The sequence below is a fragment of the Amblyraja radiata genome, chromosome 16, assembly GCF_010909765.2.
Source record: "Amblyraja radiata isolate CabotCenter1 chromosome 16, sAmbRad1.1.pri, whole genome shotgun sequence".
In the NCBI taxonomy this organism is placed as follows: Eukaryota; Metazoa; Chordata; class Chondrichthyes; order Rajiformes; family Rajidae; genus Amblyraja; species Amblyraja radiata.
Window position 1 is genome coordinate 26,965,621 of NC_045971.1, and position 27,669 is coordinate 26,993,289.

Genomic DNA, 27,669 nt, shown 5'->3' on the forward strand with positions numbered 1-27,669 from the left:
ACAAAGTAGTCTCCTCCTCTCTTTCAACTACCCCAGTGCATACCCTGTACTTGGCCAGGTAATCGCCAATGACATTCTGCTGCCAGATCTCTTCTGCAGTCTTGGGTGGCTCTGGCAGTTTCCCACGGATAGCAGTGCCTTTTCCTTTGCCAAAACCCTGCCTTTTCTGCTCCGATTCGGCTTTTGCCGCTGCCTCCAGGCGACGGTACTTTTCCTGTTGCAGCAAAAACATCATTAGGCCCTTTAAAAATGTTGACCCTTCCATTTAACACACAGAAAAACAAAACGTATTGCAATCAATTCACAGTTCAGACAGCTACGTGTCGCTGGGTTATTAACCTCGTGTGGTACCATTTCATCAAATTCCACTTTAACATAAAACATTGCAATGTCCTTCAGAGAAGCATTACCAAAGATATTCACACTCAACCACCTTGGATTGACTCCTCTATGGGGCCAACCATGTCGTATTCTCCTTTCATGGACTTTCATTTCTGTGACAGCCAGCGGAATATCACTGCCCCAAATGCGCAAGACATAAAGCTTAGTTCTTACATTGCTTCTCTTTCCATTGAGTGCACAAACTCAAGAGATAATAGCCAAAAAGTGAATCTTGAATATCTTCAAGGAGAATGGGCGTTGATAACATTTAATATTCGTTACTCAAAAACTATAAAAATCCTGGAAACATCTTTGTAATGAGGCCAATTGGAATCGTACATTAGTAGAATCGTGTCAAGATTGAACCACCAAATGCAAATACCCACACAGTCGAAATACCGACTCTCCAATGAAAATGATGTCAAGAATTCCTCTGTTTAAAATACGTCATCTTCCCCAATCTCAGTAATAGTGAATACAATGAAATAAAGGAAAAGCTTGGACTTAACGCCATCTTATGAACGATTAGTTCAAGAAGCTTTCAAGAAGCTGATAAGCTGACCAAGTTAAGAAAAATAGTGCACATTACCTTCTATTTAATCATTTTCCAAATACAAAAGCAAGTTCTGATGGATTACAACTTGCTAAAAATAGATTCTACACCCCACAACCCAAATGCTTGTTTTTCACTGCCAAAAGCTGTTCAATTACAAACTCATACAAACATCTGAAGTAGCAGCACGTTCATTAAATTGCTGTTGCCAGGGAAGGAAAGCAATACAGGCTGGTGGTGTTTGAGCAAAAGCAAGGGACTGGTGGGGGTGGGGTCAAGGGAAAAAAAAAAAAATTCATACCACAAGTAAAGAGGAAGAAGCCTCGATATAATATTGCCGTAAATTATGGAAGTGATCTTCGGATGTTTTGTCAGTCTGAAAACATCTCTGGAATCAGGTATCTCCTGACCATTAGTCATAGGAACAGAATGAGGCCATTCAGCCCATTTAGTCTGATCCACCATTCGATCATGGCCAATCTAGTTTTCCCTCCCAACCCTGTTCTCCTGCCTTCTCCTCCTAACCTTTGACTTCCTCTGTGTGGAAAATGAAAGCCGAGGGCACTCTGGGTGTGAGGAAACATTAGTTGGCAAAATCAAATGCTGAGAGTGAGAAAAGCAGGATTACAAATTTTCAAGTGAGATAGATAATAGAAGTGGCTTACATCCCTGCCGTTGGTTGTGTATTTGTCCAATGCACTCTTGCTACTGGGCTCCAGTGACAATACTGTCCTCAATGACAGGTCAAGTGTGTGCAGCAGAATGAGCTAGACTTACAGGTGCTACTGTACCAGGTAGGGAGGCTCAGGGAAACTAAGCAATAATAAAAAATAAAAAACCATGTACAGAAACCTCATTCCAAGACCACACCTGTAATGAAAGACACAAAATGCTGGAGTAAATCAACAGCGGATAAGGCAGCATCCCTGGATACCATGGATGATTCTCAGACTGAAGGGTCCCAGTCCAAAACGTCGCCACTGAGTTACTCCAGCATTTTGCCTTTTTTTTTGTAAACCAGCACCTGCAGTGCTTTGCTTCCACATCCATGATAATTCCAAGTGTGTAAGAAATCTGAAATTTGCTTGAAAATAACAAAGTGCCAGTTCAGGAGTTCTTTTAAATATCCTTCAACTCGTACACAGGCAGCAAAAACTAATTGAAAGCAGTTCTAATCAATACAAGTCACAAATACCGTTCTAATTAATATGATGCACTTATGGATTAACATTGCAAGATGGGTTTATTTCACTCCATGGCTAAAGACTATTTAAAGCTGTGGGGGAAAGATCAGTGATCCGCTGCTTGCTTCTAACCACGTGTGTGACCTTTAGATTCAGGTATTTGACTACCGCCATCTGTTAGTGCTGCAAACTCACAGCCAGGCTGTGGATTATGGAATATTGGACGTTTTATTTTGAAGGGGATGGAAAGATTGAATCAGCTAATCAGAGTACTGTCAGCCTTATGTACTGCAATTACAACTCTGCAGCTTCCATCCGTTTAATAAAAAGGTCCAAAACACCGGCAGATTTTGCCATCCACAAGGCTAACCTGCACCCATTGCTGTTTAAAAACCAGGACCATTTGAAATCAAAATTTGACAGATCGCAAATGCTCAACGCGTTATTTCCCTTCATCCACGACCACCCTCGATTAACGTTTGATCACTCGAGGTCAATAATGCACCACAAAATACAAGGAGAGAATTGCTCTCTGAAATATTCAACCTCCAGCCACCCTCGGCCCAGCCCGCTCTGTGGTATCTCTTAGGCACTCAAACGATTGTTACCTTTTTCTTCTCAGATAGCTCAGTCCATATCCTGGCCAGTTTTCTTGTCAGTTCACTCTCCGACAGCTCTGGCTCGTCCTCCTGCAACTTCTTGCGCTTATCTTCCGAGAAAATGAACATGGCAGAGATCGGACGCTTTGGTTTGTCAGGAGTAGTCTGATAACAAATGTGAGAAGAGACCCTTTAACCATTTGCTTATGCTGGCAGCTGGTCTTCCATTTCCTTTACCACTCTCCCTTCAAGCTGCCAGGTCTAAGTCCTACTTCATTTCTTATAACCATTCTCTCTGCAGAGGCCTCATGATGCAAATCAGGAATTGCGATGTGCTCTAGGCACCAGAGGCATTCCAGGAATGCACGAGTTAACGTGGATGCAGCAGAATGACTGCACTTTGTCCAGCTTCCTCTCATCAATCCTTACTATTCCAGTAATAGTAGGGGAGAAGGTACAGTAAAAGTCATTTTTTCTCTCCCAGCCTGCACACTTGTCTCTTCAATACTATCGGAACAGTCAACGCACGCAATTAATCTGCGACGCTAAGCAATGGCACGTCTGACATCCCAGCTCAGAGCAGGAGCATTTACAATTTCGATCAATGGACTATCACCACCTGTTAAAATGTCACAGGGGCCACAACAGCTCCACAAGTAACCAACCAGTTGGAGATACCTGGACACACACTTTAACGACCTTTAGTTGTGGCACACAAACAGCCAAGAATGCAATAGATTTGTGGGCTAAACTATATTAACACTAAAGATAGACACAAAATGCTGGAATAACTCAGCGATGTTTCAGGTTGAGACCCTGCTTATGAAGTCTGATGAAGGGTATCGAACTGAAACGGCACCTATTCATTTTCTCCAGAGATGCTGCCTGACCCGTTGAGTTACTCCAGCATTTGAGTCTACCTTCAGCGTAAACCAGCATCCTCAGTTCCTTCCCACACATATATTAACACTATATCTCTGCTCTATCAAGAGTTGCCAGGTTTTTGACACCTAGAAAGAAAAACATTGGGGAAAAAAAAAAGTTCTGAGCAGAAAAGTCTTTGTTGAATCCTGCATGGCTGCACTAAGCTGGTGGACCAGGTCACCATTACATTCAATTGCTGTGCTAGTACACATTAACCACTGAACCTTTAGCTCTGTAGTACCTTTGATGCATAGTTTCCCCCACAAGAGAACCAGTAATGTCCAGTTAACAGTTCAGCAGATAATGAGGGAGCACAAATTGTGTGGGGAAGAAAAGATCAGCCAGCTAAATAGAAATAAGAGACCACAGAAATAATCACACATCTGCCACATTGATTGGGTATTTGTTTATTAAATGATTTCAGCTGGTGATCGAACCACAAAGTGCCAGTGGCCAGAGAAAGGACGAGTCGTTCCAAACACATACATCCTATTACCCATTACAGATTTACATTGTCGTAAACAATTGGAGACCACAGGTGGGCTGGACAATGGCAGTGAAGGTTTCCTTTTGGATGTGGTGATTAGCCAATGAAGAAAACAGTGATAGCACTCCAGGTGGTACCACTTCATGAAATGGAGATAATGGCAATGGCAGGAGCAAGGAGAAAGGAAACCTACTGAACAGCGAAATGGCAGAAAGATGAAGGTTAACAACGTCCAGCAGGACATCAATACCCATCAAATGGTTTGGCCGTTGTCCCACCTACCGGCCTTTTAAGTGAAACAGCAATGGGTGCAAGCTTGTAACGACCACTCTGTTAATGTGCGCTCTGCCCTAGCCAACCAACTCAATTGCCACAAAGTGCACAAACGATACTTACATACCGTTTCTCCTCATTCCTCTCATAAACCATCAAAGGCAAGTAATTAGGAAAAGTAAAAGTAGTCAAGAACCAACATGCACATTGCTGGATAACTACAGGATAAACAAAGACCAAAAGAAAAGCAATTGGAAGAAATTTGAACAGACTAAATACTGGTAGACTACACCATTTTCCTTCACACATCCAATAATTTTGTGCACCTGGAATCAACTGTACTAGTTGATGTAATATGCTTGAAATAACTGAGTGCTTAGAGAACCACATTACTTAAAATCACCATGGTGTCAGCCTGTCAGCAGTGACCCCAATGCTTGAATGCAATTTATAGGCAGACCTGTCTTTTCAAAGAACATTGAATGGATTGTAAAATTTATCCAAGCCTGAGAAAGGCCATTATAAAGATCCTTCAATGCCCCCGATCACATTTAGGCTGCTGACAATAATAAAATACTTCAGGGAAAAGACAATGTCAAAAGATACTGGAGATCCTTAGAGAGATTTGCTGTGGACTTGAATGCATTCTCTAAACAGCTCAATGTCTACGCTCAGTCCGCCTGGACCTACCCGATCTCTCGGTTGCTAAACACTTTAATTCCTCTTCCCATTCCCCCATTGACCTTTCTGTCCTTAACCTCCTCCATTGTCAGAGGCTGAACACAAATTGGAGGAACAGCACCTCATATTTCACTTGGGCAGCTTACAACCCAGCAGTGTGAATATTGATTTCTCTAACTTCAAAGAACCCCTGCATTCCCTCTCTCCATCCCTCCTCCCACACCAACTTTTGTTCTCGCGCAGCTATAGCTAACAATGGCCAGTTTCCTTTATCATTGTTACATTTTTGCATATCGTTCATTAATTTGTTCTACATCTCTCAATGTCATCGTCTATATCTCGTTTCCCTTTCCTGTGACTTTTTAAAAAGACCAAGAAGAACTTCCTTTGCCAACACCAAAATGGCCTCTAATGAAAATCGCCCCAAAATGCAAATTTATAAAAGACTCATTTACATACATGAGCATCATTGTTTACAATTCTACACATCTATTACTGCATTAAAAAAATGCTCTTCTCTGTCTACACAGTAGACCACTGATATTATATAGTTTATTCTGAATTTGATGTTATAACTTGCAGCTTGCTCTGCTAAAAAAAAATCTGGAAAATAACAAGAGCCAAGTGAGCGACTTCACAATCAGGGTGATGGTCAGAATGGTGAAAAGCAGTTTTGTAAAATATAAGGGGAGCTAATGACCATGAGCAGCACTAGAATCGCGGAGATATCGAGTGGCGGGGAGAAACCAGCAATAACAGACATGCAGCCAGGTTGCACATAGACACACTGGAGCAAGGCAAGTACGTCTTTAGAAAAATAGCCCGGATGGGAAAAATAATACAAAATTTGACAGGAGTGAACAGATTGTTCATGAAACTCAGATTTGAGAGGGGCTATCAAATTAAAAATCAAATAAAAATGTAATTTGATTGTCAAAGCCACTCAAGTACAATAAAGAGACTTTAAAAATGGGTAAATTATGGTAGGTCAATGCCAAGTATTGATCAAAAATATGGAGCAGCAACAAAGGTTTGATAAATGAGGAACATTTTTCAGAGACTTCAATGCTTGCACAAGTAACAACATCCTTTATATCATGACAACTTAGGACCTTTGGCAAACTTAACCTTGACAAAACAAAATTTAGCTCCTTGCCATAAAACATTTTTTGCCTGTGCAGTATAATGGGCAGGAGCTAGTGCCTCATCACATGATGCAAAGCCACACCAGAACAGAGTCACAAGGTAGCATCATTATAACCCTTCCGGGCTCCCTTGCCACCAAACTCCTAAGTAATGTATATTTACAACACTCAAGGCAGGCTCGGTCAAAATTCAAAGAAACCATACCTATATACCACCAGTTCAAACAATTCCTCTGACAATCTCAACTCATCTCCAACAGGGGAAAACAAAAGCATCACAAGATAATGGCCTCGATATAACAATAGAATAAACCATTTGGTGCAGGTTTGCACAGAGGGAAAAACCTTGGGCAAAAGTCTTTAAGAATTAAAACCCAGAACAAAGGATTTCCTCGTAAAACCAGTGGATCAAATATGAAAAAGAGGTTTATAGAAACAGCTACTGACCCTACCAGCCACCCAACTCCCAATCTCTTGGCAGAAATAGTAAAACCTGGTGAAAATTCAACAGCGCATACACAATGCCTAATAGACTGAAATGTTAACTCAGTTTCACCTGCAACAGTGAATGCCTGCCATGCCGATTGTTTATAGTGCTTTCTGTTTTTTCTCAACCCGATAACAAAAACTGCTTTACAAAGCTTCATCTTCAGTTTGTAATATAAAACAGCTCAGCAGAAGCCACCAGAGATAACAAACTAGCAACCAAGACAACGAAAATGGGATCAGACAACAAAATTAAGTATACCAAATTTAAATATAGGTAATCATACAAAAATACAAGGTCCATATCCAGATTATTGTCCTGGCTTGACATTTGGTGCAATTCCAGTCCCAATTAAAAACATAGATTTTATAACCAAAGTATACACCACCAATATCTGCACAATGAGGCAACAACCCAATAAGTGCTTGCATCATCTGAACCGTGCGTATGGTGTTACATTACTGGGTTCATCCCAGGTTTAATCTCATAAGGCAAGAATCAACAATGAATGTGGTAGAACTGAATTGAAGGCTCCTGGATGCTGTATGCTTTATGGAACATGTCTCAATGATGTGATGCAAATGCATAGGTTTGGAGGTCATGACTTCCACCATAACAGGAGCGTACTAACACTTTATTTAGTAGTCGGAGGATCATCAAAATACGTCTTGGCATCAGCAACGAGGGGAACAGTAATGATTGACTCAGTGTTCTCAGGATTGGCACAATGTCCCTTGAGATGACCATTGCAATTTTCTTACCTCAGCATCAATACAAAACAGGCATTTCAAAACTTAATACTTTGTCATAAACAAGTTTCCAACACTAATACTGGGCACTTGTGTGCACAGAAACTGTATGGACACGCATGGATCCATTTTCTCTATAAATTTACTGGAAGAATTCCAGGTCACCACAGATGAAAATGAAACTGCTGGGTCAAAAATATGTTACGCACCTTGTTGGCATCTGAAGGGGATATGGTGATGCCTTTAATTGCACTCTGCTTCAGGTTGCTTGCTGCTTTTTTGTGTATTCCAATCATCTTTTCCTCAGACAGGACCCTTTGTTGCTCATGTTCCGGGAGGCTCTGCCGTAGGACAATAAATGCTTGATTTTGTAAAATGAAAATCCTGGTGCATAATACAGAATTGTTGCAATCCCAAGATCAAAACATCTTTGCAGCTTCAAAGATAAAGGGCTTGATTTCTTGTATTCATTAGTGGTGCTTTCAAACTACAACAACCCAATAATGTAAACATATAATATACCTACCAGCAAAAACCGATGAAGATTAATTTCGTATTCCTTCTTTTTCTGTGGGAAGGAAACAAATGAACCATCAAATTGTTAGAATCTTCATGCCTGCATTTGGTAACAATGCTCTTCATAAGATCATAAGGGATGGGACTAGAATTATACCATTTGGCCCATCGTCTACTCCACCATTCAATCATGTCTGATCTATATCTCCCTCCAAACCCTATGCTCCTGCCTTCTCCCCATAACCTCGGACACCCGTACCAATCAAAAATCTATCTATCTCTGCCTTAAATACATCCACTGACTTTGCCTCCACAGCCTTCTGTGGCAACGAATTCCACAGATTCACCACCATCCGACTAAAGAAAGTCCTCCTCATCTCCTTCCTGAAAGAACGTTCTTTAATTCTGGGGTTTGACCTCTCATCCTAGACTCTCTCACTAGTGGAAACATCCTTGCCACATGCACTCTATCCAAGCCTTTCACTATTCTGTACATTTCAATCAGCCCCCTCCCCATTCTTCTAAACTCCAGCGAATATAGCCGTGAAATGCTCTTCTCTTCCAAATCCATTGCAAGTCTAAATTAAACAAGTTTCAATATTTTGAATCCTGTCCTAACTTCATAACCCCCACAAGTGCAATATCTATCCAAATATCATGAACGTAGCCCTATCACCCGTGACACAGTGCATTATTTCCTTCTCTGTTGACATCAACCATACTGAAATCATCAAGGACAAATGAGAATTAAAGTCAGCCTTTACATTTACTAATTACTGTGGATTCTACAGATTAACATTTTTGAATCCTTATGTTATTTGTTCCCACATTCGATTTTAGAAAGTGCGCTGAGCTATCCCACACTTACTTGTTCGCATCGTTTTTGATACGCATCCTTCTCTTTTTGGGACAACATCTTCCACTGCTTGCTACACAGAACCATGCGTTCTGTGCTGGGAATATCTTTCATATTGGACATCAGTTCAGCACAATAAAGAGAATAGCCATTTCTAAAAATAAAAGAGAGAAAATGGTGAGTTATAGTGTTGTACAACCATTAGGTACATTATATCTCAATGTTGGTACAACAATATCGAGAAGGATAATCTCCGTGGGATCATGACAACTCCATGTTGCGGTAATGCAGGTCATGATGAGAAGAACAGAGGCAACTCAAGGAGACTGATAGGTAAAGAGGGTACACGGAAATGTTGACAGATGGATTACAATGCAGATGGCCAAGAGATTGATCGTGTAACCCAGGGATAGAATAGGGTTTTCAAATGGTGAAAGTTTAAGACTGGATATCCAAGTATGCAACCAAAATGTAGTAAATATTTTACTTAGCAAGTTGGCTGCTGATACAAAAGTAGGTAATTTTGCAGATAGTGGATTTGGTTGTGAAAAATTGCAGCAGGATCTTGATCAATTTCCCAGGTGGGCTGAGGAATGGTTGATGGAATTTAATACAGAAAAATATGAGGTGTTGCATTTTGGGAAATCTGACATGGGCAGGACCTACACAGTGAATGGTAGGGCTCTGGCGAGTGTTGTAGAGCAGAGGGATCTAAGAGTGCAGGTGCATGGTCCTTGAAGGTCGAGTCACAGGTAGATAAGGGTCAAAAAGGCTTTTCATACATTGGCCTTCGTCAGTCAGAGTATTGAGTATAGAAGTTAAGAGGTCATGTTGCAGTAGTATAAGACATTGGTGAGTTCATTTAGAGTATTGTGTTCAGTTCTGGGCACCACGTTATAGGAAAGATATTGTCAAGCTGGAAAGGGTTCAGAGAAGCTTTATGAGGATGTTGAAAGGATTAGAGGGTGTGAGCAATAGGGAGAGGTTGAGTAGGTTGGGTCTCTATTCCTTGGAGCACAGGATGAGGGGTGATCTTATAGAGGTGTATAAAATCTAGAGGAATAGATCAGGTAGATGCACAGTCTCTTGCCCAGAGTTGGTGAATCGAGGACCAGAGGACATAGGTTTAAGGTGAAGGGGAAAAGATTTTATAGGAATCAGAGGGGTCACTTTTTCACACAAAAGGCGGTGGGTGTAAGGAACAAGCTGCCAGCGGAGGTAGTTGTGGCTGGGTCTATTCCAACATTTAAGAAACAGGTACATGGATAGGACAGGTTTGGAGGGATATGGACCAAACGCAGGCAGGTGGGACGTGTAGCTGGGGCATGCTGGCCGTTGTGGGCAAATTGGGCCGAAGGGCCTGTTTCCATACTGTATCACTATGACTGTATCACTGTATGACTCTAAACAGATAAAGAAAAAAGGTAATTTATGATATGGTTGCCACCATAACCACAGGTTTACACAATAAAAGGAGATGATTATATTGGCATCAGAAATCATTCATACAGACTCAAGGATTTAGCCAAGTCTTCAATATTGAGAGATATCAAACCTGGATTGAACTCTTTGAAATGCATCTTGAGGGATTGGATAGATCAAAAAGGGGTCCTGAGGAAAAGAAGTGACTTAGTAGATAAATGATTGATCCCCAGGTGTTGAGCTTAGGATAGGGAGCAGGCCATACATGAGATAATTTAGGAAACATTGCTTAATGTGAAAAAAGATAGCTTAGAATTCTCTTACAAGCAAATGGCCAGATCAAATAATTTTACGTCTGAAGTTGTTATATGTTTCCATATTTGTGTAATATGGGGTCAAGGTCAGAGCTAAAGCACATCAGCCATAACCTCAATACATAGCAGAGTACCAAAGGACTGAGTAGCCCTTGGTACTGTTGGTCTAATGCCAAGCAGTGTGTAGAGCTGGAATGTGCCAATTTGTAAGGTGGTCATAAAAGCAGAAACAATTCTATTGGGAGAAACATCTTCCAGCCACAGATAAGATGACAACATCATGGTAAGTCTGCCAGAATGTTTAAAACAGTGGACGAGTCAAAATGTACAACATAGCAGTCCTTTTCCCTCTTGTGGTTGTTTTGTTCAACTTACTTCCTAGAGACACATTTAAGAGAGATACGTACGGTGGTGGTTTTGTGGGTCGACCATCAAACTTGTCCTTGAGCTGTCGTTCAGCTTTGGTCAGAGTATTTTTGGTCAAATCGTCCAGACTGATGCTTTGTTCAGGGTGGCGTAGAACATAATCTCGCATAGCATCCTGCAAACAGAAGATCCGCATTCAAACTCATTGAGTGGTCGAAAAAATCTCTTCCCATGGTCACTGCAAACAATTTCTCCTTTATCTGTTCCATCAAAATTTTTAGAAGATCTGCAGAACCTCCCCTGAAACATCTGACTCAAGAAATGACCCTTACTCCAGCTTTTTGTGTCTATCTCCAGCTTTTTCAGTGTTTCCTTCTCCACTCTTTTCTACCCAAATGACGTTTCCAAGTGTAGTGCTCAGATTACAGGCTTACTTACTTTTAACCACTCGTATACTCACTTAATGTAAACAAGCAAGAAGTCATGCTCAAGGCACAACTTCAAACTGTCCTGCAAACAACAAGAGATTAAGCTGTCACCCTCACTTTAAAATCATAGCCTGCCCAATTTACCAATCATGTTTTTCTCCCCAAACACCAGCGATGTCCCCGATCTGAAATTATTTTCCAAATCCATCTCAACTACAAACCTTGAAGTGACACTTAATGTTCTTCTCCCCCATGGAAAAGTCCTGACTAATTTTGCATGCCCAACAGTTTCTGTTCTTGGACTACCCTGCTTCCCAACAACCATCAAGCTACTGAACACTCCGACTCCAACTAAACTCCAAACTGCCAGGTTGCACTAGGGATTTTGGGCTTTGTTTTGTTTTTGCACTGTAGAGGCTGTTTTTATTAATTAATTTTCTTTGTTTATATTATCGGAAACTCCAAGCCGCGATTGTGGTCCGATCCGTTCCAACGCCGGAATTTCAATCATCCCGGCGGGAGGGCTTGTATATCGGGCCCTCCATAGCGGCGACTGCGGAGGGTTCAAAGGCCCCGACACGGGTGAACAAAGAGGAAGGTGACTGAACCCTATTGCCTTCCATCACAGTGGGAAACGTTGATTCCGCTGTGGTGGATGTTTATGCTAAACTCTATCGTGTATTGTGTTCTTTTTATTCGTATGGTAACTCAAATCTCATTGTATCAATTGGTGCATGTGACAATAAATGTGAACTTGAACTATTATCTATTGGGTACTGTGTTTGCAAAGCTGCAGTGCTGCTCTTGCAAGAAAGAATATCATTGTTCTGTTTCGGGACTAATGGCAATAAAACACCTTCAACTCCCATAACTTTGTTTTGTCTCACTGGAACATAATAGTGAAGCACCATAGGCTTCAAACTTTAATCAGAGTCCATGCAGACTGTGCACGCCAATGACTCGCAAGTGTTTGCCACTTTCCCCAATCAAAGTACAAGCTGAAACAAAAGCGTGTCGGTAACAAAACGACGTGCAAGTTTGTAGGTTAATTGACCGGTAAAGATTATAAATTGCACCGAGGTGTATAGGTTAGTGCTAGTGTACGGGGATCACTGGTCGGTGCTGAAGGGTCTGTTTCCGCATTGTATCTCTAAACTAAAGGAATCACCTGTTTGCATCACAGTGACAAAGTTCTTGCGTCATTAAACATCAAAGTGTTACTCATGCCCATTTCTCTCTCACCAGTGGAGAATGGAGTTTCTGGTGAAAAGCATAAGTCATCATGTTGTTATATCGTCAGGTCTGGTGTTGTCAGTTCACTTTAGTCAGTATTTACCTCGTAAAGTTCTCTCTGCTCTAAGCTTTTGCCAATCCACTTGAGCCTTTTCTTGTCAGACAGCTGGGACCACTGCTTCCCCAGTGCTTCTTTGACATCCTTCATTGTTGCCTGGGAAAATAAAAGGTTTAGTGATGCATGGTGTCCATCATATGTTGTTTACATCATTTGATTGTCATATAGCCCACTCTTGTAGTTACCAGGGGATGACAACTGAAACTCGGAAAAAAGACAAAAAATGCCGGAGTAACACAGCAGGTCAGGCAGCATTCTTGGAGAACATAGATTGATGACATTTCAGGCCAGGGCCCTTCTTCAGAATCTAATTTTAGACACCCCGAGGGACCCAACCCAAAACGTCACATCTCCCAAAATACTAAAGCCAATCTTGGTGCTGGAGCTCAGGGAACTCCTTTAAATGGGGATTCCAGACACTTCAATTATTTATCTCGCTAAAAAACATTAAAAGACAAATAAAAATATTAGGGTGCACATTTTTAAATTAAACCCATTTTTATTTGAATAGACAAATAATTGCCATCCAGACCTAGATTAGATGTCTTTCATGGGCAGCAGTTACCTCGTCAAGCTCAACAGACCCCAGCTAAGTATTGGAGCACCTTATGGCTGACCATCAAGACAGATGGAATCCATGCAGAGAACGTGGAATATTGCACCTCGCATGTGAAACAAAGAACACGGTCTCAGATGTTCTTGGCGATCTCCATGTGGCCTCACTCTGGCAATGGAGAGGCCCAGGACAAACGGTCAGTATGGGGTTGGGATTAAAGATGGTTAGCGACCGGGAGATCCGGCTGCCTGTGGTGGACAGAGCGCAAGGGGAAGTTTGTGAATAAGAAACAAGCCCCTCAGGAGTTAATGTTATTTATAAAATTTGACCCAATGGTTTAATTTCATTAAGAAGTATAAAAACCTTTGGATGCAACTTCATGAAGGCCTTCTTTTCGTGAGATACCACAGCTGTTGAGGAGTTTGGGTTTTTCTGGGGCATCTGTCCTCTTTACGCTCTCCAGCAGATCCGGGTGGTCCTCTCTATGTGGAAGAAATAGTAAATGCAATCAAATATTGTTAGTAGTATTTCATTACCTTTTTTGATTTAATTAGATGACGTATATAGACCTAATGTGTAGGAAGGAACTGCAGATGCTGGTTTAAATCGAAGATAGACACAAATGCAGGCAGTATCTCTGAAGAGAGGAATGGTGACGTTTCGGGTCGAGACTCTTCTTCAGACTCCTTCTCTCCAGAGATGCTGCCTGTCCCGCTGAGTCACGCCAGCATTTTGTGTGTATGTATATAGACCTATATGCACCCGCCAGCGGGTAGAGTTGCTTCCTTACAACTTAATATTAGAAGGAATGCTGGTCTCACCAGCATCAACCCAACATATTTGCTATCCATCTTCCTTGCTTATATTTGCTGTTTTTGTGGCCAAGCATAATGAGCTGGAATCAGGAGAGACAGCCAATCTGACCTTAGAGTGCAATAACCTAATCCACAAAACTAGTTGGGCCCGACATTCAGTCTGAGCACACAAATGCCAATACCATGGCAAGAATAGATGCCAATGGCCACAAGGCACTTCCATACTTTGATATGGAAGAGTCTGCAGAAGGGCCTCGACCCGAAATGTCACCCATTCCTTCTATTCAGAGATGCTGCCTGTTCCTGCTAACTAATCTAGCTGTGCCCGTGGAACCTAACCACATGACACTTCTATTTATTGTCTCCCCAACATCTTTAAGTTTCCTAGTGTTGGCCATTTTCCCATCGGTTTCCCCAGTATAGTCTAGGGTTCAAACACATCGAAGGCTACTCATCTCCTTATAATTTTCAAAATTTCTGACACCCTTGCAAGTATATTGATTGAGTTGCTCAGATTTAAAAAAAGAGCACTTTCTCTCCTTTCATGCATTCTAACTACTTTGGCACACAAGTTTAATCATCACACAGAAAGAAGCTTCTGGCATACAAAGGATAAACGCCAATAGACGTTACCGAATTGCATGCAGAACACGTGGAAAAACACCTGATCAAAAGGCAGGATGGGTGGAGTGCAACAAGTGCATCAAAGTGTAAAAGATAATACTTCAGCATTACCTGAAACGGGCCATGTTATGTGTCAAAGTCTTCTTTCTCCTTCGAAACTCCCTGAATATATTTCATCTGCAGGAACAAATTAACCTCAGCTTTCCAACCGTACTGCAAGTTTTTCTTTTGGTCATACACTCTTCCCCCCCCATAGTTTTACATCTCCTCTGCAATCCACACACCAGAGCAGATGGGGACATCCACTGACCTTTTTCTTTTCCGGCAATTCCTTGTATTTCTTGGACAGAATTTTAGTCAGATCAAGTTGCTCATTTCAGGATGAAGTTTTGCGTATTTTGCTCTTTTCTCCATAAAGAATCGAAAGTAAGGCGTGAGAGGCTTCTTGGGAAAATCGGGATGATTCTACAATAGAAATAAAAGAACACTCATCAGATGTCCACCTCTCCATAGATTCTGTGCCTACTACAGCATCAACTACAAAAAAGATACTTCAATGCAGCAGGGCAAATGTTTTTACCAAGCCATGCAAATTTTTAAATGTCACAAGAATTGGCATGGCAACAAACATCTTTGATTCCCAGCTTATCAAGGTACTTTGACCAGAACCAGTGTTTTCAAAGCTACTAGATTCCTTTTCAGTCAAGTGTGCTTTTTAGGTGATAAATGGAATTAAGTGCATGTATTTGCTAAACATATCAATTAACTGAAACCCCATCGCCTGGGGGTCTCCATAGTCCTACGTTTAGATATTTGAGATGGAATGAAATACCTCACACATACCTGTGCAAATTATGTGCCTGAAAATTCAAACACATTTTCCCATTAACAGACCAGTCAAATGAGAAAATAAAACTTTGAATTGCTTCAAACAGAACTAGACACCTCCTTTTGCCAATTTACCTTCAGGAATCCAACATGGATTTTCTTCAGTGCGCCATCCATTTGTCTACTGGAGCTTTGTTGTGAACCAGGTGTGCAGGCCAACAAGGCCCGACGCTGGGACTACCTATCTAGAAGATCTGCAAGTAATTAACTTGCCCCACGTCCCTCAACTCCCCTGCTACCCGTCTCCCCACTAGGCATTAAAACAATCCTCACAAAACAGTTGGAGGAGAACTAGACAATTCATGGTGTTTTGCGGGGGGAATTCGGTAAGACAACCACCAAGATGGCAACGTCTACCCCATTTCAGTGTGTAGAAACAAGGAATTGCAGATGCTGGTGGCAACAAAAAAGACAGAAAATGCTGGACTAATCAATCTCCCAGGAGGTCAGGCAGCATCTCTGGGGAACATGGATAGGTGACATTTCACAGAGTGCTGGAGTAACTCAGCGGGTCAGACAGCATCTCTGGAGAACCTGGATAGGCGACATTTCCAATCGGCACCCTTCTTCAGAGTGACATCTCAATTTGAACACGCACTTCAACCTCATTTCAGTGTGCGCTTAGAGCGGGTGAAGATGTGAGTAAGTGTTTTACTTGCGCCGCACATGCCACCCTAGGGTTTGCCCAGCCTGTGGTCCAATTTCCACTACAATGAAGTAGCATCACGTGGGGAAACATCATAAACCAGAGGCACTGATGCAAAAAACACTTTCTACGTGAAACAACTGGAGTGCCCATCTGAATTTTCTGAATTGCATGATTGAAGCGACTTTTAGATCGGGCACATGGATTTGGGGAATAGAGGGATATGCAGTGTGCAGACAGATAGGGACTTGACAGTGTTTGGCTCCGAACCCCTCTAAACTTTTCCTATCATGTACCTGTCCAAATGTGTTTTCAGTGTTGTCATGGTACCACATCTGTTCCAGCAATTTCAACGAAGGTTTCCTAAATATTAGCAGACATTATGCATTTGCAAATGACAGTGAAAGTGGCACCTCAAAAGATCCGCTCTAAGCTATAGATTTCATCAGTAATCAGGAAAAATGTCAGCATCAAGTGAACTAAAGGAGGAAAGGTTAAAAGACATACTACACTACCACTATCTAGATACATTTTATTTTTAAATACTTGCCTGTTGATAGACTACGTTCAGATAATTGTTCATCCAGGTCTGCTTGAATTTCACTTCTAAATGACCATAACTCACTCATTAATCTTTTCTTAACCTCACTTTCACATGAGCACAGCAAGGGATGCCAAGTAATCCATTATAAAGCCAGGTGGCCTTTTCCAACAGGATGCGGTCCCTAGTACCAGCCCAAAACCCTTCCGCGGTATCTCCCATTGCCAACATCTTAATCTGCAATGATTAATGTGGGTGGGCAGATGGGAAGGAGGTCAGTCTGAAGAAGGGTCCCGACCCGAAACATCACCCATCCGTATTCTCCAGAGATGCTGCCTGACCTGCTGAGGTACTCCAACACTTTGTGACCTTCTGTGTGTTGACCAGCATCTGCAGTTCTGTGTTTCTACAATTCCTTGGTCAATTTTGCCTCATGATGACATGCAATTCAAATTATTAAAAATCAGCATTAATGTAACCATCTCCGCATTTCTTCCTGGTGGAAAAGGTGCTGGGAGATGTCACCGTGGTTTGTCAATAAAAAATCTGAATTCCTGTGCTTTTTAAAAACCACTTAGCCTGTTGTGCAGTGTGCCATTTACCCAATCACGTGTGCCTTGCTTCCAACTCACTGGCTGAGTATGCCAACAAATACAATCTTTCACATCCGTTTACGCAGAAAACATTCCTACACCGCAAATGGAGATATGTCTTGCTATTTATGCTTCAATCTTCATTAGATTAAATTATCTGTCTTTCCTCCGCGGGTTTGCTTAGGCAGAGTGAACAAATCTGCTTTTAAAGAGAACATGATCGCATGACAGCCTAAGAATATTCCAGAAGGCAGCGTACAGAATTATTATCCTATTCTACATTCAGCCAATTGGGGAAGGTTTCCACAATACATCCAAAAGTGAATATGCTAGAGGGATGAAGAATTCAATATACAGGCAGGAAGACAAGTATTTTGCATAAGTGAGAAACTGCTGCATAGGTTGTGAATGGGTGCCAAGATAAATTATGAATACGAAATAATGGGATGGGGGCGATCCAATCATTGTTGGGCCAGTTAAATTTACCAAACTCAATGTTCTGACCTGCACCATTTCAGGTGATATTCAAAATACCACATGAATATAAAAAGGAACGTAGATGTATTCAGATTTCTCATGTAGATATATTTGATGCATTGTTTATCATTGTTACCAATTGATCCATGCTCCAAGATTTCAGAAGCTTAGATAACAAATAGTTAAAATATTTCTGATCATTTTGCTCCAAATCAAAAACTGATTAAAATGGCTGATCATTTCATCAACATTTCTCTAGGCAATAAAAACAGTATCTGCTGGTAATAAAGCAATGTTTTACAGCAGTTTATCTCTGCTGGCATAAATAACGCAAGATACATAATTACAGGCATTATTGCACTGAGCTAACTACTGGCGAACAGGCTATGACAATCCGCAATAACCAAGTCCACTGTGGCATTATCTTCGGCTGAATAAAATAGGACGGTAACCTCGTGCGCTGTTTAGTTTAGAGATACAGCATGGAAACGAGCCTTCGCCCCACTGGGTCCATGCCGATCATTGATCACCTGTGCAATCTAATGCAATGTTGTCCAATTTTCCTCAATCCTTACACACTAAGGGCAATTTACAGAGGCCAATTAACCTCTTTAGGATGTGCAGGGAAACTAAGGCAACCGGAAGAAACCCACACCGTCACTGAGAACGTGCAAACTCTCTGTACAGACAGCCCCCCGAGGTCAGGATTGAACCTGGATCTCTGGCATTGTGAGGCAACAACTTTACCAGCTGTGGCAACGTGCCACCAACAATATAATTTTTAAAGCTTCAGGCAGCCTTGTTAGTACTCAAACTTGGTGGCCCGGTTGAACCTAGAAAATTAACAATCTTAAAAACATTCATCTGGCACGTATTGCACTCAATTGAATCAAATCGTATGAAGAGAGTAAAGATATCACATCATGGAAAATAATTGGAACCGTTGCAAATTTTATCACATTCATGAGATATGCAAAAGTTGCAGATGCTTTCAAATTAAACGCTTCTCCTATGTGGCAATAAAGATAAAAATAAATTGCAAAATTGTGAAGATTTACCTTGAGGGACACAAATCAATACATTTTAAATTGGATTAGTCAAGGTTCCTGAAAAATGCCCTTATTCATTGATCATACATTACCTGCCTTGTGTAATGGTGCAGAAACTTGTTCTTACTGAAGAGCTGACTGCCAGAGCAAATACAAGACTAAAATTGAGGGAGACTACTTCCACAGCACGTGATCAAGCCAGAATGAAAGTTTTGCTAACTATAATGTATTACATTTCATGAATCCAAAGATATTATTACAACGTTTCAGCTTTATTCAAGTGAATACTCAATGCGCAAGTACCAATAAACAGCTTCAACATTATAATTGAACTACCAGAGACATTACAATAATGATTTGATTAGAATGGGTGTTAGGGGTTAAGGGGAGAAGGCAGGAGAATGGGGTTGAGAGGGAAAGATAGATCAGCCATGATTGAATGGCATAGATTCAATGGTCTGAATGCCCTAATTCTACTCCTATGTCTTATGAATAAATATTTCACATCTCACCTAAAAATATGAATACACTCAAAATGAAATATCCCAAGATTGTGTAATGGCCCGCATAATTTTCCGCTATGAACTTCGATTTATTTTTCAAATTTCATGCTTGAAAAAAAACCGCTCACCTTGAGTTTCTTCCCTTTATAAGGATTCTTCACGTTCTCTTGGACATCCAGTATCAGTTCCGATAAAGTGCGGAACTTTCTCACCTAAAAACAAAATTTGATATTTAAAACAAAAACAAAAATCCAACAGTGGTTCTTGAGGGTGATTCAAGTTCCAATCTCAAATTGGGAAAAAAAAAATTGGGAACATTAGCAAAGAGTTTATAATGCGATGACTCACAGCCCAAATTATATTGTTATGACGTTTACCTACTGATATCTTGTTAAACAGAGATGGAATCAAACAGCATCACATTCACTGCACTCTGTTGTTTTGAACAATCCTATTTCACAAGTTATGGCATTCGGACCATTGAGTCAATTCCACCATTCAATCGTGGCTGATCTCTGCCTCCTAATCCCATTTTCCTGCCTTCTGCGCGTAACCCTTGACACCAGTTCTATTTATTTCAGGGAGCTGTCCACCCAGTAATTCTACAAAATACAATTGTTCCCACAACTGCCCATGGGCAAACTATACACCATTAAAAAATTAAGGCAAACAGAACATACCAAACTATCAGCATTATCATATCAGTTAAAAATATAGATATTGCTCAGCAGCATAGTTAAGGGGTACATTTCCTGCTTCTACATAAATGCAGGATGGAATGAAAGATTTAGTTAATTTGCAGCCAAACATTCACAGAAATACAATTTGGCATTACCTGGTTCAACGTTAAGTTCTTCGACACACATGCAAAGTTACACTTGGATAAAAGTTCCAAATTGTTAGGCAATAAATTGTTAATAATCCCCAGGAGTTTTTTTTTTGCCTTATTAAGACAGCTGCCAACTTGTACATAGAGGTTAATAAATGAGTCCAAAGCAATCTGACAAATAACCTGGTCCAGAAATGAAGCAGTTTGTTGGAACCACCACTTATGCTTCAAAGATAATGATGTGCAGTAGTTTTGCTGTGTTAAGCCAAACATCTTTTAAGTGCAATAGATAAACGTTGACTCTTACCTCATGTGAAACCTCCGACCACTTCCGCTTACACATTTCCCCTGTATAATGGGCGAAGGTCACCTTATTCCAGTCCATGTGTGACTCTGTTGTTTTGAACTTCAGCACGTCATTAGAAGGGATAATGCTTCTCATGCAATCCAGAAGGCCCAAGACATCCTCTTTTGCCCAATCTGTGGGGAAAGGAAAAAAAGTCATCCTCTGCACCTTAAATCCAGCTTCATATATAACACTTGGATTTTGTTCTCCTTCCTTTTCGAAACAGCAAATACTAAGGATCAGACCGAAGTTTAACATGAACCCTTTGTTCAGAAATGGACTGCGCATCCTACAAAAGACAAAACAGGAACCCGACAACTCACCAGCATCAGAACAAAGGGTAGTCAAGCTTGCATTTCACTGGACTACCATCAAGAGGATGTTTCTGTACAGGATACCACAGGGGCAGAACAAGTGGTTGCACCAAGTAAATTGAGTACAGTGTGGCCACCATAGTTGGACTAGTTATCCACCAAAGACCAAGGGTGAGCAGGGAAAGAAATGCCACCACCTTTGATTTACCCCAAGATACACAGATGGAAACTTAACATCAGGACTGCTTCCATTTTACAAGTTTGCATGAATATTTGTACATATTTCATATACTGACAGTTTTCCCACAATGACCTCAAGGGAATTACTATTTTTCCATGTAGGTCCAATGAACCAAATGGTTTAATCTCCAAGCTAAACTGGCCTTTGATTAGAAAAACAAAAACATGGACGAGCAACATAAATAGCATAGCCACAAGAACAACTCTGAGGCATGATGTTGTTGCAATGAGTGACTATCTCATGACAGCACATCTCCATTTATCAGTCTGAGGGAGGAGTGCAAAGAAACAATAATCTTCGCTGGATGAGTTCAACTCCAGTGACCTGGGTGCTTAATGTTACCAAGGGCAAAGCAACTTTCTCGATTAGCACCACAGGCATCAGCCCTTCCATAACCAACTACAACATGCATCTTCTCCTACATGCATTGCATTGCTTACTAAGGTTCACCAATGGCACTTCCCAATCCCGTGACCTCTATTACCCAGGAAAAGGGCAGCAGAAGCCACAGGGCAGGCACTGCAGGCAAGTTGCACCCTATCTCAAATTAGAAATATTGTTAGAAACGAGGAACTGCAGATGTTGGTCAATACATAAAAGTGCAGGAATAACTCGGAGGGTTAGACACCATCAATCGAACAATAACTTATCCATGTTCTCCAGAGATGCTGCCTGACCTGCTGAGTTACTCCAGCACTTTGTGTCCCTTTAGAAATATTGGTATGTTCGTGTCACATATACCATAATACAGTGAATGATTTTATTTTGTGTGCTATCCAGTTGAAACAAGAGTACAAGAGGTGCGCAAAGAGAAAACACCCAGAATGCAGAATATAGTACTACAGTGCTACAGCTTCATAGAAAGCGCAGATTAAAAATGTGCAAGGGCTGCAAGGAGGTAGGTTGGGAGATCAAGACCTCACCCTTGATATATGAAGTCTGATCAGTGGTGTGATAACAGCAGGGAGTGTCATTTCTGAATCCAGTGGTAGCACTTTTAAGCTTTTATATTCTCTGCCCAACCCAGGAGGGAGGGGGGTGGAGAAAATAGGAAATGGCTGTGGGTACAAGTGATCATTGATTATATTGGCTGATTTACTGAGGTGTAGAATGGGGGGAGCAGGGGAGAAAGGTGGAAGGCTATTTTATGTTTAAGAAGGAAAAGCAGATGCTGGAAAATCGAAGGTAGACAAAAATGCTGGAGAAACTCAGCGGGTGCAGCAGCATCTACGGAGCGAAGGAAATAGGCAACGTTTCGAGCCTGAAGATGGGTTTTGGCACGAAATGTTGCCTATTTCCTTCGCTCCATAGATGCTGCTGCACCCACTGAGTTTCTCCAGCATTTTTGTCTAACTTAGGCTATTTTATGTGATGGATTGAGCTGCATCCACAAATCTCTGCCATTTCATATGGCCCTGGTTGGAACAGTTACGTAACCATATATACCAAAGTAAATATAGTTTACCTCCTGACTCTCTCAGTACTGTGGAGTGCCGTGAGCTCATGAAGCTCTGCATGACAAAGCCAAGAACAATTAGGTACACACAAGAAATGCTAACATTGACAGCAACCGCTCTACCCGCCTAAAACAATGAAGTAGCTCCCGTTGTGTGCCGAGTTAGGTGAACTAAGCCAGACTAGTGCAAAGCCTCGAACTGCTGTCGAGTATTCCACAGGGTGGAGTATCAAAGAGCAGTTATCTGGACAAAGAAGAAAATAAAATCTATCGTGCAAGGCTCACAAATGTCCTTGGCTTATTCCATGCATGTTTATCACAGATCAACAAAAGAACACTGGAAAAAGCTTGCAAAGTGATTACGTTTCAGCATTAGTGCTGGGAAAGGACAGGGTGGTTTTGACAATATTAAAGTTGCTAGTTATTAAATACAAGCCCTTAAAATGTTGTTCTCCACGTAACATATTGTTTATCTGCATCATGGGAGCCATTAGAGTTCACAACCCAAGGCATTATCTGTTGTAACTTCACACCACACATTTAAACTCACCTTTTCCACAAGTATAAAAAAGCAAAATATTTCTTGGATATGTGAACAAATGAATTGTGCATTGTGTCGATCTTTATACATTGTTAGTGCCCGATTGACACTGGTTATATTCCCTGAAACACTTACGCTCTGCCCCCCCCCCCTTCCCCCGGGGCACAAACAGACATTCGTATTTAATAATGGAAAACATTGTCAGGTAAATCTCCAGGGCACAGAAAGGTGACACACCAAAAAAGCTACACCCCAAATATTGCAGCATGAACTGAAGGTGACTAGTATTTTACCATGCTATCAGCATCCAGAGTCCACATTACAATGATAAAGTTGGTTAATGGCAAGTGAATAGTTTCCACCCCTCCATCAAACTTGGCCTTAGACCAAGCGCAAGCAGTTGTGTGACTAGCAATCCAAACATAGTGCCCTCTGCAGGAGATCTTGGACCTGCAGCCATCTTGCTTTAACACTAGTATGAAGAACACGAATAGCCCTGTCCCACGGTACGAGTGCATTCCAAGAGCTCTCCCGAGTTAAAAAAAAAATCAAGCTCGTGGTAAGCACGGAGAATGAACGTATTGGGTACGTCGGAGCTCGGGGACATCGCTTAGCTGCGCGTAACGGTAACGGCAGGTACTCGGGAAGACTCGCTAACGGCAGGTAAGCACGGGAAGACTCTTGATGATTTTTTAACTTGTTGAAAAATGTCCATGAGAGCCCCAAGTACCGACGAGTGGCCATTACCGTAAATCTCCAAGTTCGAATCAGGGCAAACTCGGGAGAACTCTTGGAATGAACTCGTACCGTGGGACAGGGCTTTTACCATACCTACCAAGAGCCGGAAAATGGCACGTTATGATATAACCTAATTCCAAGTCATAGGCAGAGAGTAAATGCAATACATGAAAAGTCCCACCAGTGCTCAAAATCTTGAAAGATTTTTTTTCCCAACTCAGTGGCTGACAATTATCAAGGCATTACAAATCTACAAAATGAACCTAGAAATTTCCTTGTCGAGTTCCACGTGTATGATGCTGTTGTGGCAGCTCTGAAGCTGGGAAATATAGAACAACACCCTGCTCTTAATGTTTAACAAACACTTACCAGAAATTAGAATTTACTTCCATAACCGCTGCTCTCATAAATTACAAGTTATTGTGAACTTCTGCCAACAACTGGGCAACACAGTGGGACAGCTGGTAGAGTTGTTGCCACCAAAATGCCCGAGACCCGTGTTCGGTCCAGACCTCAGGTACTATCTATGTGGAGTCTGCATTCTCCAGAGCAGGTTGATTGATTTCCACACATCCCAAAGTCATTGGGGGAGGGGGAATGGTCCTCTTTAAATATCCTAGTGTGTCGGGAAGTAGATGAGATAGTGGAATAACATTGAACTTGTGTGAACAGGCGATCAATGTTTAATGTGGACTCAAGTGTGCGAAGAGCCTGTTTCCCCCCATATCTTTAATCAATTCAACGACATGCCTTTGAAAAAAAAACTTGCAAGCTGTTGATTCCTGGATTGAAATTTCCTATTCATCAGCCATACATCAATAGAAATGACCAAATCTCACAGATTCAGCTGAAAAGGAAAACAATGTGGCCAAAAGCCCATTTAAAAAAAAATTTAAATCAAGAAATCATCGCCTGATTTTTGCAAGACTAACAGCAGCAGAACCCAAGTGTGTGTATATATGAAAGATAAGACACAAAAGCTGGAGTACCTCAGCGGGTTAGGCAACATCTCTAAAGAAAAGGAATAGCTGACATTTGGGTTGAGGCCCTTCTTCAGACTGGAGAAATCGGAAGGGTTCTTTTCTCCAGAGATGCTGCCTGATCCACTTGTAGATCAAACTGTATTGCTGATTAAATCCGTGTCTGGTTTTGCTGCTGATGACCTGATCCATAATCCATGTCAGGTTCCCACACCACCGCCACCTGTGCATGCGGGCAGCCCTGTGTGTTTTAGTTATAACTTACAATTCGGAGCCTACAGTACTCATCTCGATGGGTCTCTGTATGTATACAAATTAAAGTACTTGTTATGATATATAATGACTCTGTACATATAGTACTTTGCACATGGTGTCAGAAGTGGGATCCGAACCCACAACTCCAGTTGGAGACCACTGTTATTCCAACTTTTTGTGTCCATCTTTGATGTAAACCAGCATCTGCCGTTCAAACATGTGTAGGAATCAAGGGATATGGGGGAAGAAAGAGCAGGAAAGGGATTTTGGATTTTGGAGATCACATGATCATATTGAATGACGTTGCTGGCTCGAAGGGCCGAATGGCCTACTCCGGCACCTATTTCTGTTTCTAAAACTAGGTAATATTAAGACATTGTGGTCTATCAAAGCTTAATAATTTGGCAAATCATTTTGTACTGCTAAAGCAACTCTGCAAGCAGCTATTCGAATTAACTCAGTGAGTTCACTCAAGTGAATTACGGTATGGTGTCTGCAAGAAGTAGCTCTGTGTTGTGCTCAGGATGACAGCTATGAACTTGATCCATCCAACAAGCTGCTCACAAAGTACTCTTGATTCTGGTGTGCTCTGGAATCAAACCAGTATTTGTTAATTACCAGCTAGTGACATCACCTGGACTGTGGGATGAAAAGACAGAAAGAACGACTGAATCTTCTCTGGTTGAACACGACTCCAAGGTGACAACCTCAATCAGTGTCCTACCCTGCATGCTGAGGATTAGAAAACATAGGTGCCGGGTAGGCCATTCAGGCCTTCGAGCCAGCAACGTCAGTGAATATGATCACGGCTGATCATCCAAAATCGGCACCCTGATCCTTCTTTCTCCCATATCCCTTGATTCTGTTACCCCAAGAGCAATATCTAACTCTCTCTTGAAAACATCCAGTGAATTGTCCTCCACTGCCTTCTGTGGCAGAGAATTCCACAGATTCACAACTCTCAGGGTGAAAAAGTTTTTCCTCACCTCAGTCCTAAATGGCCTACCCCTTATTCTTAAACTGCGACCCCTGGTTCTGAACTCTCCCAACATCGGGAACATTTTTCCTGCACATGGTATGGTAAATTATTAACTAGGCTAATAGCAAAATGATTACCTGCAATCAGGAATACTGTAAGATTTCAACTAGATGATAACCTTGTTGAATATTTATATCTCGACTCTTAATTTGCTTGATTCGATATGAATAGCACAATCTCTATTTCAGACAGAGAGGTTTGCGATTTCTCTCTGATGCTGTTGTAGTGTGATGGCATTTCTACTTGTAGTTGTATCAAATGTCACTCAATTAAAAGAAAGTACTTGGCATTGAAAGATGAAGCTAGTGACATGGTTTAAAATGGTCTTTGCAGGTGTTTCATTCAAGGAATATAATATGCATGTACTTTATTCCAATTTAACTTGGCCCCAGTATGCAAGTATTGTTTGGAAATGTAATGCATCAAATGACACCACACTTTCTTCTAACGTTATTTTCCCGCACTTTATTGCAGCACAGAGGGAAGACTGGGAGTTGTTGCAAGGTATGGTGCAGTCATAGCTGTCCTCCAATAGAGGAAACCAACTCAGAACAACATTTAGAGACAAGTGTGCCTGTTGAAGAGTGATCAAACATAACATGGCTTGACAAACAAACAATTATTAGTGCTAGAGAAACTCAGCGGAATTGGCAACATCTCTGGAGAACATGGAAAGGCAAATTTTGGGTTGGGTCCCTTCTTCAATCTGAAGTGTCCCAGCCTGAAACGTCACTCATCTATGTACTCCAAAGATGCTGCCTGGCCCGACGAGTTACATCAGTACTTTATCTTTGCAAACCACCATCTGCAGGTTCAATTGCTTCAAAAAATATTATATTTTGGCTGAAACCAACGTTGAAACCTAAAGACAAAAGGATGATTAAAATAAAATAAACAGATTAGATTGCATAGTATCAATTGCTAGCTGCAAAAAATACAAAACGTGCCGCTCAATAATAAATCTCATTATAAGAGAAATGATTAAACATATCCCTCCAAAATATTAGTGGGGGGAAAAAAGTCCATTCTTCTACTTTCAATCTTTTTTTTTTGATGGCTTATGAATCAACGCCTGAATTTAATGTAGGTATAACAAGGGGGTTATTTCCAAGAGTATCATTCAATTGTTTTTGTAGATATTCTATTGCTTAATTAATAATTGTTTTAAGAACTATTGCCATATTTATTATTCCTTCATACCAATTTATCTTGACAAGTTGTCAACACCATAATTCGATGGAAGGGAATTAAAAAATATGCAATAGTGTCTAAAACAATTATTACCTAAACATGTAATTTCACATCAACACGAAAAAGTATTGAGCAAAGATCAGTTTAATTGAATCAGTATGGAAGTATTGATGCTAGATATTTTTTCGGGTATACTATTAAACACAATTCCGGGGCTGCTCCAAGTGTCCATAACTCACCTTCTCTTGCAGGGTTCAATTCGGTCGTTTCAGCCATAGCTGTCTCACCGTTCTTGCTGCATCGACTGAAACACTCGACCCTTTAAGTCCTC

The 27,669-nt window shown here is 41.2% G+C and overlaps 1 protein-coding gene across 1 annotated transcript in view; it reads right to left on the bottom strand.

Annotated features, from left to right (window-relative positions):
• ubtf (upstream binding transcription factor) overlaps positions 1 to 27,669 on the bottom strand; it is a 47,885-nt gene that overhangs the window by 18,210 nt on the left and 2,006 nt on the right. Inside the window, 17 exon segments of the mRNA XM_033035362.1 lie at positions 44 to 214; positions 2,727 to 2,882; positions 7,673 to 7,804; positions 7,990 to 8,031; positions 8,848 to 8,989; positions 10,979 to 11,112; positions 12,702 to 12,812; positions 13,636 to 13,673; positions 13,676 to 13,699; positions 13,702 to 13,754; positions 14,823 to 14,842; positions 14,844 to 14,888; positions 15,022 to 15,077; positions 15,080 to 15,176; positions 19,537 to 19,620; positions 20,545 to 20,717; positions 27,578 to 27,630. Of these exon segments, the coding sequence (XP_032891253.1) occupies positions 44 to 214; positions 2,727 to 2,882; positions 7,673 to 7,804; positions 7,990 to 8,031; positions 8,848 to 8,989; positions 10,979 to 11,112; positions 12,702 to 12,812; positions 13,636 to 13,673; positions 13,676 to 13,699; positions 13,702 to 13,754; positions 14,823 to 14,842; positions 14,844 to 14,888; positions 15,022 to 15,077; positions 15,080 to 15,176; positions 19,537 to 19,620; positions 20,545 to 20,717; positions 27,578 to 27,630 (1,531 nt within the window).